The sequence below is a fragment of the Salmo salar genome, chromosome 12 (genome assembly GCF_965601325.2).
Source record: "Salmo salar chromosome 12, fSalSal1, whole genome shotgun sequence".
Classification (NCBI taxonomy): domain Eukaryota; kingdom Metazoa; phylum Chordata; class Actinopteri; order Salmoniformes; family Salmonidae; genus Salmo; species Salmo salar.
The window spans coordinates 97175483-97191275 of record NC_138302.1 but is presented as its reverse complement, the minus strand read 5'-3'; the positions used below and the strand labels follow the sequence as shown (position 1 = coordinate 97191275).

Genomic DNA, 15793 nt, shown 5'->3' with positions numbered 1-15793 from the left:
ACACACCACCCAGTACACACTGCCTAGTACACACCGCCCAGTACACACTGCCTAGTACACACTGCCCAGTACACACCGCCTAGTACACACCACCCAGTACACACTGCCTAGTACACACTGCCTAGTACACACCGCCCAGTACACACTGCCTAGTACACATCGCCCAGTACACCTGGAGTGTGTGAATGCACTTGAACCTCACCTCACCTCACCCACAAACACACACACACACACACACACACACACACACACGCACGCACGCACACACACACACAGACATAAAATGGTAATCTTCTTGGTAATACGCTTTCCACTCTAAATCCTGCTTAGTGCCATTGTGGCAAAGGGACTGTAACAAGACTCCTGTACTCTGGAGGGGTGTGGAGAGAGGGAATGGGAGAGTAGGGATGAGAGGAGGAAAGGAGAGGAGGAGAGGAGGGGAGAGGGGGAGGAAAGGGGGAAAGGAGGGGGTGAGGGAAGAGGGGGATTTGGGAGGCTAATATATAAAAAGGTAGCAGAGAAGGAGGGAGGGATTCCCCAGGGAGGGGCGTGTTGGGGTTGGGGATGGGTAGTGGGGGGGGGGGGATATGGAGTGAGAAGGGGGTTGATGGGGTCTGGATATGGAGTGGGAAGGGGGAAGGGGAGGTGATGGGGTCGGGGATGTGAAGTCTGCCTGGTGAGGGGAGACAGACGATTAATACAGGATGTAGAATTTACTGCTTTAGTGCTGGTCCCTTCCTGCGCCGGGGGAATTTTCAGATACATTTGTCAAATTAGCCAAGACGCCATGAATGATTAATGATCTGCTGTGATTGATTAGTCTTTTAGGAGTCTATAAATGATTGCCAAATGGTTTTCATACGAAGTATGATTTTTATATTCTGTTGTTTGTAATTGTCTTTCTTTCGTGCATGGCTTATACTGAAACTCGATCAATAATTTAAAGGAAGATGGATACTGTATGTCAAGGAATGGTGTCTATCCTAGATTTAGCAATATTGGAAATATTTGTTTTTATACTGAACAAAAATATAAACGTAACATGCAAAAATGTACAGTTCATAGAAGGATATCAGTCAATTGAAATAAATTCATTAGACCCTAATCTATGGCTTTCACATGACTGGGCAGGGGCGCAGCCATGGGTGGCCTGGGAGGGCATATGGGTGGGCCTGGGAGGGCATAGGCCCACCCACTGGGGAGCCAGGCACAGAAAATCTGAATGAGTTTTCCACACAAAATAGCTTTATTATAGACAGAAATACTCCTCAGCACACCCCCTCCCCCTCATCAGACGATCCCGCAGGTGAAGAAGCCAGATGTGGAGGTCCTGGGCTGGCGTAGTAACACGTGGTCTGCGGTTGTGAGGCCGTTTGAATGTACTGCCAAATTCTCAAAAACGACGTTGGAGGCGGCTTATGGTAGAGAAATGAACACTCAATTCCCTGGCAACAGCTCTGGTGGACATTCCTGCAGTCAGCATGCCAGTTGCACGCGCCCTCAAAACTTGAGACATCTGTGGCGCTGTGTTGTGTGACAAAACTGCGCATTTTAGAGGGGCCTTTTATTGTCCCCAGCACAAGGTGCACCTGTGATCATGCTGTTTAATCAGCTTCTTGATATGCCACACCTGTCAGGTGGATGGATTATCTTGGCAAAGGAGAAATGCTTACTAATGGTGATGTAAACAAATTTGTGCTCAAACATTTTTGAGAAATAAGCTTTTTATGTGTATGGAACATTTCTGGGATATTTTATTTCAGCTCATGAAACATGGGACCAGCACTTTACATGTGGCGTTTTATGTTTTGGTAACTGTCATTCTGAAAGTATTGACTCACTCATTCCCTCTTAAACAGGATGTTTGGACCCTTTTTGTCTACCAATACTGTATGTCACTGATCTCTCTCTTTTTGTTCTCTCTCTCTCTCTCTCTCTCTCTCTCTCTCCCTCCTCTCCAGAGCTCTGGGAGGTGCCGTTTGAGGACATCTCTGAGCTGCAGTGGGTAGGGAGCGGGGCCCAGGGGGCCGTCTTCCTGGGTAAACTCCACGGACAGGAAGTAGCTGTGAAGAAGGTTCGAGACATCAAGGAGACAGACATCAGACATCTGAGAAAACTCAAACACCCCAACATCATCACCTTCAAGTAAGAATACAGTACAGTAGAATACAGTACAGTCTAATACTGTAAAATACAGTACAGTAGAATACAGTAGACTACAGTACAGTAGAGTACAATAATGTAGAATACAGTACAGTAGAATACAGTACATTAGAGTATAACTGTAGAATACAGTACAGTAGAATACAGTACAGTAGAGCATAATACAGTACAATACAGTAGATTAGAATACATTACAGTAGAATACAGTACAGTAGAATACAGTACAGTAAAATACAGTACAGTAGAGTATAATACAGTAGAATACAGTACAGTAGAATACAGTACAGTAGAGTATAATACAGTAGAGTAGAATACAGTTGAATACAGTACAGTAGAGTATAATAAAGTACAATACATTAGAATACATTACATTAGAATACAGTAGAATACAGTATGGTAGAGTATAATACAGAAGAATACAGTACAGTAGAATACCGTACAGTAAAGTATAATATAGTATAATACAGTACAGTAGAATACTGTACAGTAAAGTATAATATAGTAGAAGACAGTACAGTAGAATACAATAGAATTGCTATTTATATTACCTTAATGGAGAACTGTGTTACTAATCCTCTCTTCCTTCTCTCCTCTCTCTTTCCTCTCCTCCCTCTCTCCTCTACTCCATTCAGGGGTATCTGCACCCAGGCCCCGTGTTACTGTATCCTAATGGAGTACTGTGCCCAGGGCCAGCTGTACGAGGTGCTGAGGGCGGGTAGGAAGATCACCCCCTCCCTGCTCATCGACTGGGCCATGGGCATGGCTGGAGGCATGAACTACCTCCACCTCCACAAGATCATCCACAGAGACCTCAAGTCGCCCAAGTAAGTAGTCAGTCCTACCTACATGATAACTATGCTTTAGCGTGGTAGCAGATCTATATGTGCTTGAGCCAATTACCTCTGTTGTGTTCATTGTCATGCCAAACATATGGTGGTACATGAAGTACATATCATTGAATATGATACATTTTAGGGATGTTAGAGACTTAGTGTACAATTAGTTTCTCAAGTTACCAGACCTCAATATCATATTCTTGTTTGAGTCATTTGAATAGTTCTAGGGACGGTGTTGTGTCTCTCTGTGGCTACTGTACCTTCCCCTGACTGTCTCTCTGTGACTACCGTACCTTCCCCTGACTGTCTCTCTGTGGCTACGTACCTTCCCCTGACTGTCTCTCTGTGGCTACTGTACCTTCCTCTGACTGTCTCTCTGTGGCTACTGTACCTTCCTCTGACTGTCTCTCTGTGGCTACTGTACCTTCCTCTGACTGTCTCTCTGTGGCTACTGTACCTTCCCCTGACTGTCTCTCTGTGGCTACTGTACCTTCCCCTGACTGTCTCTCTGTGGCTACTGTACCTTCCCCTGACTGTCTCTCTGTGGCTACCGTACCTTCCCCTGACTGTCTCTCTGTGACTACTGTACCTTCCCCTGACTGTCTCTCTGTGGCTACTGTACCTTCCCCTGACTGTGTCTCTGTGGCTACTGTACCTTCCCCTGACTGTCTCTCTGTGGCTACTGTACCTTCCCCTGACTGTCTCTCTGTGGCTACCGTACCTTCCTCTGACTGTCTCTCTGTGGCTACTGTACCTTCCCCTGACTGTCTCTCTGTAACTACCGTACCTTCCCCTGACTGTCTCTCTGTGGCTACCGTACCTTCCCCTGACTGTCTCTCTGTGGCTACTGTACCTTCCCCTGACTGTCTCTCTGTGGCTACTGTACCTTCCCCTGACTGTCTCTCTGTGACTACTGTACCTTCCTCTGACTGTCTCTCTGTGACTACTGTACCTTCCCCTGACTGTCTCTCTGTGGCTACCGTACCTTCCCCTGACTGTCTCTCTGTGGCTACTGTACCTTCCCCTGACTGTCTCTCTGTGGCTACTGTACCTTCCCCTGACTGTCTCTCTGTGGCTACTGTACCTTCTCCTGACTCTCTCTGTGGCTACTGTACCTTCCCCTGACTGTCTCTCTGTGGCTACTGTACCTTCCCCTGACTGTCTCTCTGTGGCTACTGTACCTTCCCCTGACTGTCTCTCTGTGGCTACTGTACCTTCCCCTGACTGTCTCTCTGTGGCTACTGTACCTTCCCCTGACTGTCTCTCTGTGGCTACTGTACCTTCCCCTGACTGTCTCTCTGTGACTACTGTACCTTCCCATGACTGTCTCTCTGTGGCTACTGTACCTTCCCCTGACTGTCTCTCTGTGGCTACTGTACCTTCCCCTGACTGTCTCTCTGTGACTACTGTACCTTCCCCTGACTGTCTCTCTGTGGCTACTGTACCTTCCCCTGACTGTCTCTCTGTGACTACTGTACCTTCCCCTGACTGTCTCTCTGTGGCTACCGTACCTTCCCCTGACTGTCTCTCTGTGGCTACTGTACCTTCCCCTGACTGTGTCTCTGTGGCTACTGTACCTTCCTCTGACTGTCTCTCTGTGACTACTGTACCTTCCCCTGACTGTCTCTCTGTGACTACTGTACCTTCCCCTGACTGTCTCTCTGTGGCTACTGTACCTTCCCCTGACTGTCTCTCTGTGGCTACTGTACCTTCCCCTGACTGTCTCTCTGTGACTACCGTACCTTCCCCTGACTGTCTCTCTGTGACTACTGTACCTTCCCCTGACTGTCTCTCTGTGGCTACTGTACCTTCCCCTGACTGTCTCTCTGTGGCTACTGTACCTTCCCCTGACTGTCTCTCTGTGGCTACTGTACCTTCCCCTGACTGTCTCTCTGTGGCTACTGTACCTTCCCCTGACTGTCTCTCTGTGGCTACTGTACCTTCCCCTGACTGTCTCTCTGTGGCTACCGTACCTTCCCCTGACTGTCTCTCTGTGGCTACTGTACCTTCCCCTGACTGTCTCTCTGTGGCTACCGTACCTTCCCCTGACTGTCTCTCTGTGGCTACTGTACCTTCCCCTGACTGTCTCTCTGTGGCTACCGTACCTTCCCCTGACTGTCTCTCTGTGGCTACTGTACCTTCCCCTGACTGTCTCTCTGTGGCTACTGTACCTTCCCCTGACTGTCTCTCTGTGGCTACTGTACCTTCCCCTGACTGTCTCTCTGTGGCTACTGTACCTTCCCCTGACTGTCTCTCTGTGACTACTGTACCTTCCCCTGACTGTCTCTCTGTGGCTACTGTACCTTCCCCTGACTGTCTCTCTGTGGCTACTGTACCTTCCCCTGACTGTCTCTCTGTGGCTACTGTACCTTCCCCTGACTGTCTCTCTGTGGCTACCGTACCTTCCCCTGACTGTCTCTCTGTGGCTAACATACCTTCCCCTGACTGTCTCTCTGTGGCTACTGTACCTTCCCCTGACTGTATCTCTGTGGCTATCGTACCTTCCTCTGACTGTCTCTCTGTGGCTACGTACCTTCCTCTGACTGTATCTCTGTGGCTACTGTACCTTCCCCTGACTGTCTCTCTGTGGCTACCGTACCTTCCCCTGACTGTCTCTCTGTGGCTAACATACCTTCCCCTGACTGTCTCTCTGTGGCTACTGTACCTTCCCCTGACTGTCTCTCTGTGGCTATCGTACCTTCCTCTGACTGTCTCTCTGTGGCTACGTACCTTCCTCTGACTGTATCTCTGTGGCTACTGTACCTTCCCCTGACTGTCTCTCTGTGGCTACTGTACCTTCCCCTGACTGTCTCTCTGTGGCTACTGTACCTTCCCCTGACTGTGTCTCTGTGGCTACGTACCTTCCTCTGACTGTCTCTCTGTGGCTACGTACCTTCCCCTAACTGTATCTCTGTGGCTACGTACCTTCCCCTAACTGTATCTCTGTGGCTACGTACCTTCCTCTGACTGTATCTCTGTGGCTACTGTACCTTCCCCTGACTGTCTCTCTGTGGCTACCGTACCTTCCCCTGACTGTCTCTCTGTGGCTACTGTACCTTCCCCTGACTGTCTCTCTGTGGCTACCGTACCTTCCTCTGACTGTCTCTCTGTGGCTACTGTACCTTCTCCTGACTGTCTCTCTGTGGCTACCGTACCTTCCCCTGACTGTCTCTCTGTGGCTACTGTACCTTCCCCTGACTGTCTCTCTGTGGCTACCGTACCTTCCCCTGACTGTCTCTCTGTGGCTACTGTACCTTCCCCTGACTGTCTCTCTGTGGCTACTGTACCTTCCCCTGACTGTCTCTCTGTGGCTACTGTACCTTCCCCTGACTGTCTCTCTGTGGCTACTGTACCTTCCCCTGACTGTCTCTCTGTGGCTACTGTACCTTCCCCTGACTGTCTCTCTGTGGCTACTGTACCTTCCCCTGACTGTCTCTCTGTGACTACTGTACCTTCCCCTGACTGTGTCTGTATACTCTACTCCAGTATGTTGATCACCTATGACGACGCTGTGAAAATCTCTGACTTCGGGACGTCTAAGGAGATGAGTGATAAGAGCACCAAGATGTCGTTCGCCGGTACGGTGGCCTGGATGGCCCCAGAGGTGATCAGGAATGAACCTGTATCAGAGAAGGTCGACATCTGGTAAGAGAAAACACCTTCTTACATTTTCCTCGTGCATTATAGCATTATTTATTTTGATATCAACCCATCGGAAAAAGAGACCTGTTAAAATAAAGGTTCAATAAAATAAAATCTTTACAAATCATTTAAGTACAATGTTTGTAATTTTAGCAGACGCTCTTATCCAGAGTGCCTTGAGCCCACCCTGCTTTTCTGTTTATTTTTCTGTTTCCTTCTCCATCCATCCATCCATCCATCCATCCATCCATCCATCCATCCATCCATCTCTCTCTCTCTCTCTCTCTTTCTCTCCTAAGAGAGGAATGCTGGCTAATTCAATTATTGATTTGCCAGATGCTCTTGTGCTCTGGAGAGGCTGAAATATCCTTTCTAAAGCCGGTGGCCTGGCCCTGGGCCTAGAGCACACTACACTGGATATGGAGAGGGGAGTCTGATTTCACACTGATCCTACACTACTGAAAGATGAAAGAGTGATTTCTCCCAGAGTTCGAATGGTAGATTCTGATTTCCACACATTTTAACAGAATTTTTTTGTAAACATTTTATTAATTTAGCACACACTCTAATTTAGGGTCTTTCAATCAGTGCATTCAACTATATAAATGTAGAGGTCCATGATCATTTCTACACAGTCTCAATGTGTTTTTTTTTTCTCATTTAAATATAGATTGAGATCGTTTTCCCCCCAAAACCACCAACAGGCCGGTTCAAATAGGCTCGAGTTTGACACGTGAACTAAAAGGTACAACTGTTGATGTGTGAAAAACTACAAGAATGTAGACAGTATCTATCTCTGTATCTATCTCTGGGTCTACATTACGGGTCTACATTATCTCCCGCCCTTATCGCTGTCTATTCTGAGAGAAAGGATGATTTGAGGTTGTGCAGTTTTGTTCTGTCTGGTCTACCTTAACATGCTCTGACAGTTGGGCCAGACAACTGGCTAAATCTAAAAGTACATTGGGTCTACAGTAGACAGTAAAATGAGGAGTCATTTTTACAAACTCCATTTAAAGAGAATGTTTCTTGGAACCATTGCATAAAGGGCATTGTGACAAAGACTGTGGCAGTGAGACAGCAAGGTTCTCTCCCTTTACCGTCCTACTCTGGAGAAATCTAAAATAAGATTGGGTGTTGAGAAAATTAAATGGTTTCTTCAAAAATAACATAACAGGACAGAGAATGCATCTTGTCTTTGAAAAAATTGTAAAGAATGACTGTGGCAGTTAGGCTAGCTTCTGCCTCCCAGTACCTTACTACCCCATGACAGTACCTTACTACCCCATGCCAGGTCTACTGTAGCTTCCCACTCTATATCTCATAACAACTCTACACTATACATTCCTACAGTACTCTGTGCCTACAGTCGTCTGTGCCCGGTCTCCTCATGCTGAACCAATAACTTTAAACATTAAATGACAAATTGAGCCGAGGAAGCAAAGTAAGAGCAGTGCTGCAGCGAACTAACTCTCTCTGTCTCTTTCTTACACATACATGCTTCAGTCATAGTATTATTCATTACATGCTTCAGTCATAGTATTACTCATTACATGCTTCAGTCATAGTATTACTCATTACATGTTTCAGTCATAGTATTATTCATTACATGCTTCAGTCGTAGTATTATTCATTACATGCTTCAGTCATAGTATTACTCATTACATGCTTCAGTCATAGTATTATTCATTACATGCTTCAGTCATAGTATTACTCATTACATGCTTCAGTCATAGTATTATTCATTACATGCTTCAGTCGTAGTATTACTCATTACATGCTTCAGTCATAGTATTATTCATTACATGCTTCAGTCGTAGTATTATTCATTACATGCTTCAGTCATAGTATTACTCATTACATGCTTCAGTCATAGTATTACTCATCGTATAAAAAGGCAATAAATAGCTATTTATTAAGGGTACTACTCTAACCACAGGAGGTTGGTGGCAACTTAATTTGGGAGGAAGGGCTCGTGGTAATGGCTGGAGTGGAATAGACGGAATGGTATCAAATACATCAAACACATGGTTTGATGCCATTACATTCTGTAACGCTCGTCGTTAGAAGGAGGAGTGGACCAAGGCGCAGCGTGGTAAGTGTTCACGATCCTTTATTTCCCAAACACACTCAAACAAAATAACAAACGGCGAAAAAACGAAAGCACACAGTTCTGTCAGGTACAGATGCTAAACAGAAAATAACCTCCCACAAACACAGGTGGAAAACAGGCTGCCTAAGCATGATTCCCAATCAGAGACAACGATAGACAGCTGCCTCTGATTGGGAACCACACTCGGCCCAAAAACAAAGAAACAGAAAACATAGACTTCCCCACCCGAGTCACACCCTGACCTAACCAAACATAGAGAATAATAAGGATCTTTATAGTCAGGGCGTGACAGTACCCCCCCCCCCCCCCAAAGGTGCGGACTCCGGCCGCAAACCTGAACCTATAGGGGAGGGTCCGGGTAGGCATCTCCTCTTGGTGAAGGCTCCGGTGCGGGACGCAGATCCCCCTCCGCTTGGGGCTCCCCCCACTTTCGTGGAACCAGACCGTGGATCGTTGCCGGAGGAACCGGACCGTAGATCGTCGCCGGAGGCTCTGGACTGGGAACCCCCGCTGGAGGCTCTGGACTGCGGACTGCCGCTGGAGGCTCTGGACTGCGGACCGCCGCTGGAGGCTCTGGACTGCGGACCGCCGCTGGAGGCTCTGGACTGCGGACCGCCGCTGGAGGCTCTGGACTGCAGACCACCGCTGGAGGCTCCGGACCGGGGACCGTCGCTGCAGGCTCCGTGCCATGGATCCTCGCTACAGGCTCCGGGCCATGGATCATCACTGGAGGCTTCGTGCCATGGAGGTTCCGGGCCATGGATTATCACTGGAGGCTTTGTGCCATGGATCATCACTACAAGATCCGGGCAATGGATCATCAATGGAGGCTTCGTGCCATGGATTATCACTGGAGGCTTCGGGCCATGGATCATCACTACAGGATCCGTGCCATGGATCATCACTGGAGGCTTCGTGCCATGGATCATCACTACATGATCCGTGCCATGGATCATCACTGGAGGCTTCGTGCCATGGATCATCACTGGAGGCTTCGGACTATGGATTATCACTAGAGGCTTCGTACGTGGAGCCGGAACAGGTCTCACCGGACTGAGGAGACGTACTGGCAGCCTGGTGCATGGAACTGCCACAGGGCTTAGCAGGCTGGGGAGACACACTGGAGGCCTGGTACATGGAGCCGGAACAGGTCTCACCGGACTGGGGAGATGCACTGGAAACCTGGTGCGTGGAGCAGGCACAGGGCTTACCAGGCTGGAGAGACGCACTGGAGGTCTGGAGCGTAGGGCTGACACAACCCGTCCTGGCTGGAAGCTCACTTTAGCCCGGCAAGTGCGGGGCGCTGGCACAGGACGCACTGGGCTGTGAAGGCGCACTGGCGACACAGTGCGTAGAGCCGGCGCAGGATATCCTTGACCGAGGAGGCGTACTGGAGACCAGGAGCGCTGAGCCGGTGCAACCCGTCCTGGCTGGATGGTCACTTTAGCCCGGAAAGTGCGGGGCACTGGCACAGGACGCACTGGGCTGTGAAGGCGCACTGGCGACACAGTGCGTAGAGCCGGCGCAGGATATCCTGGACCGAGGAGGCGTACTGGAGACCAGGAGCGCTGAACCGGTGCAACCCGTCCTGGCTGGATGGTCACTTTAGCCCGGAAAGTGCGGGGCGCTGGCACAGGACGCAATGGGCTGTGAATGCGCACTGGAGATACAGTGCCATGGGTCATCACTAACACCAGTCAGGCACCGTGTTATGCGGTGATGCGCACTGGAGACACAGTGCGTAGAGCCGGGTCAGGATATCCTGGACCGAGGAGGCGTACTGGAGACACAGTGCGCATCACCGCATAACACGGTGCCTGACTGGACACACGCTCCCCACGGTAAGCACGGGGAGTTGGCTCAGGTCTACACCCTGACTCCGCCAATCACCCCGTGTGCCCCCCCCCCCCATCGTTGCCGTGCTAATTCCTCGTATCACCGCCGTTCATCTATTGCTGCCTCCTTCTGCTCCCTTGAACGGCGATATTCCCCAATCCGCGTCCAGGGTCCTGATCCCCTCATGATCTCCTCCCATGTCCAACTATCCTGGCCACGCTGCTTGGTCCGTTTTTGGTGGGATGTTCTGTAACGCTCGTCGTTAGAAGGAGGAGTGGACCAAGGCGCAGCGTGGTAAGTGTTCACGATCCTTTATTTCCCAAACACACTCAAACAAAATAACAAACGGCGAAAAAACGAAAGCACACAGTTCTGTCAGGTACAGATGCTAAACAGAAAATAACCTCCCACAAACACAGGTGGAAAACAGGCTGCCTAAGCATGATTCCCAATCAGAGACAACGATAGACAGCTGCCTCTGATTGGGAACCACACTCGGCCCAAAAACAAAGAAACGGGAAACACAGACTTCCCCACCCGAGTTACACCCTGACCTAACCAAACATAGAGAATAATAAGGATCTCTACGGTCAGGGCGTGACACATTCGCTCTGTTCCAGACATTATTACGAGCCGTCCTCCCCTCAGCAGCCCCCACTGACTCTAACACGCAATACATTATATGTCAGTAGAGGTAAACTACCCATTCTGTAGATTCTCATCGATAATAAACAAGTGGCCAGAGACAGAAGCTAAAAATAATCACAAAAACACAACATTACTCTCTCCCTCCCGCACAAAGCTATTGGTGCTTTCTCCCTCCCACACGATGCTATTGGTGCTTTCTCCCTCCCACACGATGCTATTGGTGCTTTCTCCCTCCCACATGATGCTATTGGATTTTTTCTCCCTCCCGCACAAAGCTATTGGTGCTTTCTCCCTCCCACACGATGCTATTGGTGCTTTCTCCCTCCCACACGATGCTATTGGTGCTTTCTCCCTCCCACATGATGCTATTGGTGCTTTCTCCCGCCCACACGATACTATTGGTGCGCACCAGAGTTGCCGTGGTGATCCAGATCCAAGGTGTCATCAACAACAACCTTTCCATAGTTACTCCCCTGGGACAGGACCTCCCTTATCCCCCATCCTCTACCCAACGGCAGGGGAAGAGCCACACCCTGGCACCAGGCGCACTAGGGCTAAAAGCCAGGGGAGCCCAGTACACACATAAACACACACTGACTGGCACCTTTTACAGCGCACAAACATGTAGCCTACACAGCCTTGTTTTTGTATAATATGGGAAACAACATTGTAAGCACGAGGGTATTAAGGGTACATAGAAGAGGCTATAACACAAACGATGTTGATGTTGTTTTTCACAATGGCTCCTGAAAACCCGTCTTTACTGTACAGAAGTGTTCATTTTAAAGAGTAGTATGGACTCATGGGATCTCTCTCCCTCTCTCTGCAGGTCGTTTGGTGTGGTGCTATGGGAGATGTTGACCGGAGAGGTACCGTATAAAGACGTGGACTCTTCAGCCATCATCTGGGGGGTAGGAAACAACAGCCTGAACCTACCTGTCCCAGAGAGCTGCCCAGACGGCTTCAAAATACTGCTGAGACAGTGCTGGTGAGACAAAGGGAGGGAGGGAGGGGGGGGAGGGAGGGAGGGAGGGGGGGAGGACAGGGCATAAAAGAAGGGGTGGGAGGACAGGGCACAAAAGAAGGGGTGGGAGGACAGGACAGGGCACAAAAGAAGGGGTGGGAGGACAGGGCACAAAAGAAGGGGTGGGAGGACAGGGCACAAAAGAAGGGGTGGGAGGACAGGGCACAAAAGAAGGGGTGGGAGGACAGGACAGGACACAAAAGAAGGGGTGGGAGGACAGGGCACAAAAGAAGGGGTGGGAGGACAGGGCACAAAAGAAGGGGTGGGAGGACAGGGCACAAAAGAAGGGGTGGGAGGACAGGGCACAAAAGAAGGGGTGGGAGGACAGGGCACAAAAGAAGGGGTGGGAGGACAGGGCACAAAAGAAGGGGTGGGAGGACAGGGCACAAAAGAAGGGGTGGGAGGACAGGGCACAAAAGAAGGGGTGGGAGGACAGGGCACAAAAGAAGGGGTGGGAGGACAGGGCACAAAAGAAGGGGTGGGAGGACAGGGCACAAAAGAAGGGGTGGGAGGACAGGGCACAAAAGAAGGGGTGGGAGGACAGGGCACAAAAGAAGGGGTGGGAGGACAGGGCACAAAAGAAGGGGTGGGAGGACAGGGCACAAAAGAAGGGGTGGGAGGACAGGGCACAAAAGAAGGGGTGGGAAGACAGGGCACAAAAGAAGGGGTGGGAGGACAGGGCATGAACATGTTCAACGAACAGAAGAGGATTTAAGTAATCAGAAGATGTAGGTGTTGTACATTGTAGTTTTATTTAAAGATATGTGTGTATCTGCCTCCAGGAGCAGTAAGCCCAGGAACAGACCTTCATTCAGACAGATCCTACTGCACCTGGACATCGCCTCAGCTGACCTGCTGTCTACCCCACAGGAGACGTACTTCAAATCTCAGGTACTGTCACATAATTAAACAGAATACTAGAATGGACATTGACACGCTGGCAACATGACTACAGGACAGCCATCTTGAAATGAAACGTTCATTTTAGAGTTATAAAGGTTTATGACAGTGGTAGTCACTAATATTTCCTCGTACCACTACGAGGACAATCAGCTGTCCGTCCTGTCTCCCTGTAGTGCTGTCTTAGGCGTCTCACAGTACGGACATTGCAATTTATTGCCCTGGCCACATTTGCAGTCCTCATGCCTCCTCACAGCATGCCTAAGGCACGTTAACGCAGATGAGCAGGGACCCTGGGCATCTTTCTTTTGGTGTTTTTCAGAGTCAGTAGAAAGGCCTCTATAGTGTCCTAAGTTTTCATAACTGTGACCTTAATTGTCTACCGTCTGTAAGCTGTTAGTGTCTTAATGACCGTTCCACAGGTGCATGTTCATTCATTGTTTATGGTTCATTGAACAAGCATGGGAAAACCCTTTACAATGAAGATCTGTGAAGTTATTTGGATTTTTACGAATTATCTTTGAAAGACAAGGTCCTGAAAAAGGGATGTTTCTTTTTTTGCTGAGTTTATTAACAGGGACCATCAAGCTATTTGATTCTCTGTTTTAGGACACTTGGGGGTATCAGAAACAAATGTGGAAAATAATTTGATGAATCTTTAGAATCTGACCTTTTTGCTATTATCTCAATAAAAGGTAAAGCATAAGATTTGTCAAATCAGGTCATGTCAAACTTCAGTCTGATGGAAGGATGCTGTGGAGTGATGGAAGAATGCTGTGGAATGATGGAAGAATGCTGTGGAGTGATGGAAGAATGCTGTGGAGTGATGGAAGAATGCTGTGGAATGATGGAAGTATGCTGTGGAGTGATGGAAGAATGCTGTGGAATGATGGAAGTATGCTGTGGAATGATGGAAGTATGCTGTGGAGTGATGGAAGTATGCTGTGGAATGATGGAAGTATGCTGTGGAATGATGGAAGAATGCTGTGGAATGATGGAAGTATGCTGTGGAATGATGGAAGTATGCTGTGGAGTGATGGAAGTATGCTGTGGAGTGATGGAAGTATGCTGTGGAATGATTGAAATGTGCATCAGAAAGGTATTGAACAGTTGAGAAAAACATCAGGGATGATCATCAAACAATCTTATGTGTGATCGTTTGTGGACAATCAATTAATTTCCCTCAGTTATCCTGTGCAGATTCCTCACTCTCCATTCCTAACGAGTCCTGCACAGCTTGTGTTGTGCGTGGAAACAGAAGACAGGGACATGCTCCAGAGTCTAAGCGTTCAGGGATGGGGGTCATAGTTGGTAATTCCTAGAAAGAAAACTAATTCCAGAAGCGCCAGAATCCGTTTTTATCTCTCTGTTTGTCCTAGACGCTAAAGGTTATTAACGTGACCACGGTTCTATGAAGTAAGTGGCACATTCAGCTGACTGAGGAAAACAAAACACGTTCTTTCAGATTATTACCGCGAGCCACCAATCAAGTCGCAGAGAGAAGCATGCGTCTCGCAAGACGCGCAATGACTATGCCTGGTTTATGACTATGCCTGGTTTATGACTATGCCTGGTTTATGACTATGCCTGGTTTATGACAGAGGCCACTCTAGTATAGTAGTGAGTCTCTATGAATACAGAAGTGTACTGTTCCTACTAAGCCACTAGCAGCTCTCTCTCTCTCTCTCACTCAATACCAATTTCTCTGCTGTCTGTCTAGGAAAGAAATATGTTGCCTTGTAAAATTACAAGCTGATGGACAAGTGCCCATGCATGCAATTACACAGGCAGTCACATAAGCACGACCCCAATAAACACACATACATCAGTTTTTCTGATTCATTTCCTTCTGGCTGCGTCCCGCTACTTCTGAACCTGATGGCATCTAGTGACGTAAATACCAGCGTCATAACTCTCATCTCTCTCTCTTCTCTCTCCTCCTTCCCTACTCCTCTCTCTCTTCCTTCCCAACTCCTCTCTCTCTTCTCTCTCCTCCTTCCCTACTCCTCTCTCTCTTCTCTCTCCCTCCCTTTTCCTCTCTCTCTTCTCTCTGCCTCTCCTCCCTCCCTACTCCTCTCTCTCTTCTCTCTCCCTCCCTTTTCCTCTCTCTCTTCTCTCTGCCTCTCCTCCCTCCCTACTCATCTCTCTCTTCTCTCTCCCTCCCTTCTCCTCTCTCTCTTCTCTCTGCCTCTCCTCCCTCCCTACTACTCTCTCTCTTCTCTCTCCCTCCCTTTTCCTCTCTCTCTTCTCTCTGCCTCTCCTCCCTCCCTACTCATCTCTCTCTTCTCTCTCTCCCTCCCTTCTCCTCTCTCTCTTCTCTCTGCCTCTCCTCCCTCCCTACTACTCTCTCTCTTCTCTCTCTCCCTCCCTTTTCCTCTCTCTCTTCTCTCTGCCTCTCCTCCCTCCCTACTCATCTCTCTCTTCTCTCTCTCCCTCCCTTCTCCTCTCTCTCTTCTCTCTGCCTCTCCTCCCTCCCTACTACTCTCTCTCTTCTCTCTCTCCCTCCCTTCTACTCTCTCTCTTCTCTCTCCCTCCTTTCTCCTCTCGCTCTTCTCTCTCCCTCCCTTCTCCTCCTATCTCTCTTCTCTCTCCCTCTCCTCCCTCCCTACTCCTCTATCTCTCTTCTCTCTC

The 15793-nt window shown here is 48.8% G+C and overlaps 1 protein-coding gene across 3 annotated transcripts in view; it reads left to right on the top strand.

The window, feature by feature from the left end:
* The window catches only part of LOC106566170 (mitogen-activated protein kinase kinase kinase 12), a 67119-nt gene that overhangs the window by 32001 nt on the left and 19325 nt on the right, over window positions 1-15793 (top strand). For all 3 annotated transcript variants that reach the window (XM_045691947.2, XM_045691945.2, XM_045691944.2), the window contains exons 3-7: window positions 1962-2145; window positions 2796-2987; window positions 6486-6644; window positions 12068-12226; window positions 13045-13153. In XM_045691947.2, the coding sequence (XP_045547903.1) occupies window positions 1962-2145; window positions 2796-2987; window positions 6486-6644; window positions 12068-12226; window positions 13045-13153 (803 nt within the window). The remainder of the gene's footprint in view (window positions 1-1961; window positions 2146-2795; window positions 2988-6485; window positions 6645-12067; window positions 12227-13044; window positions 13154-15793) is intronic.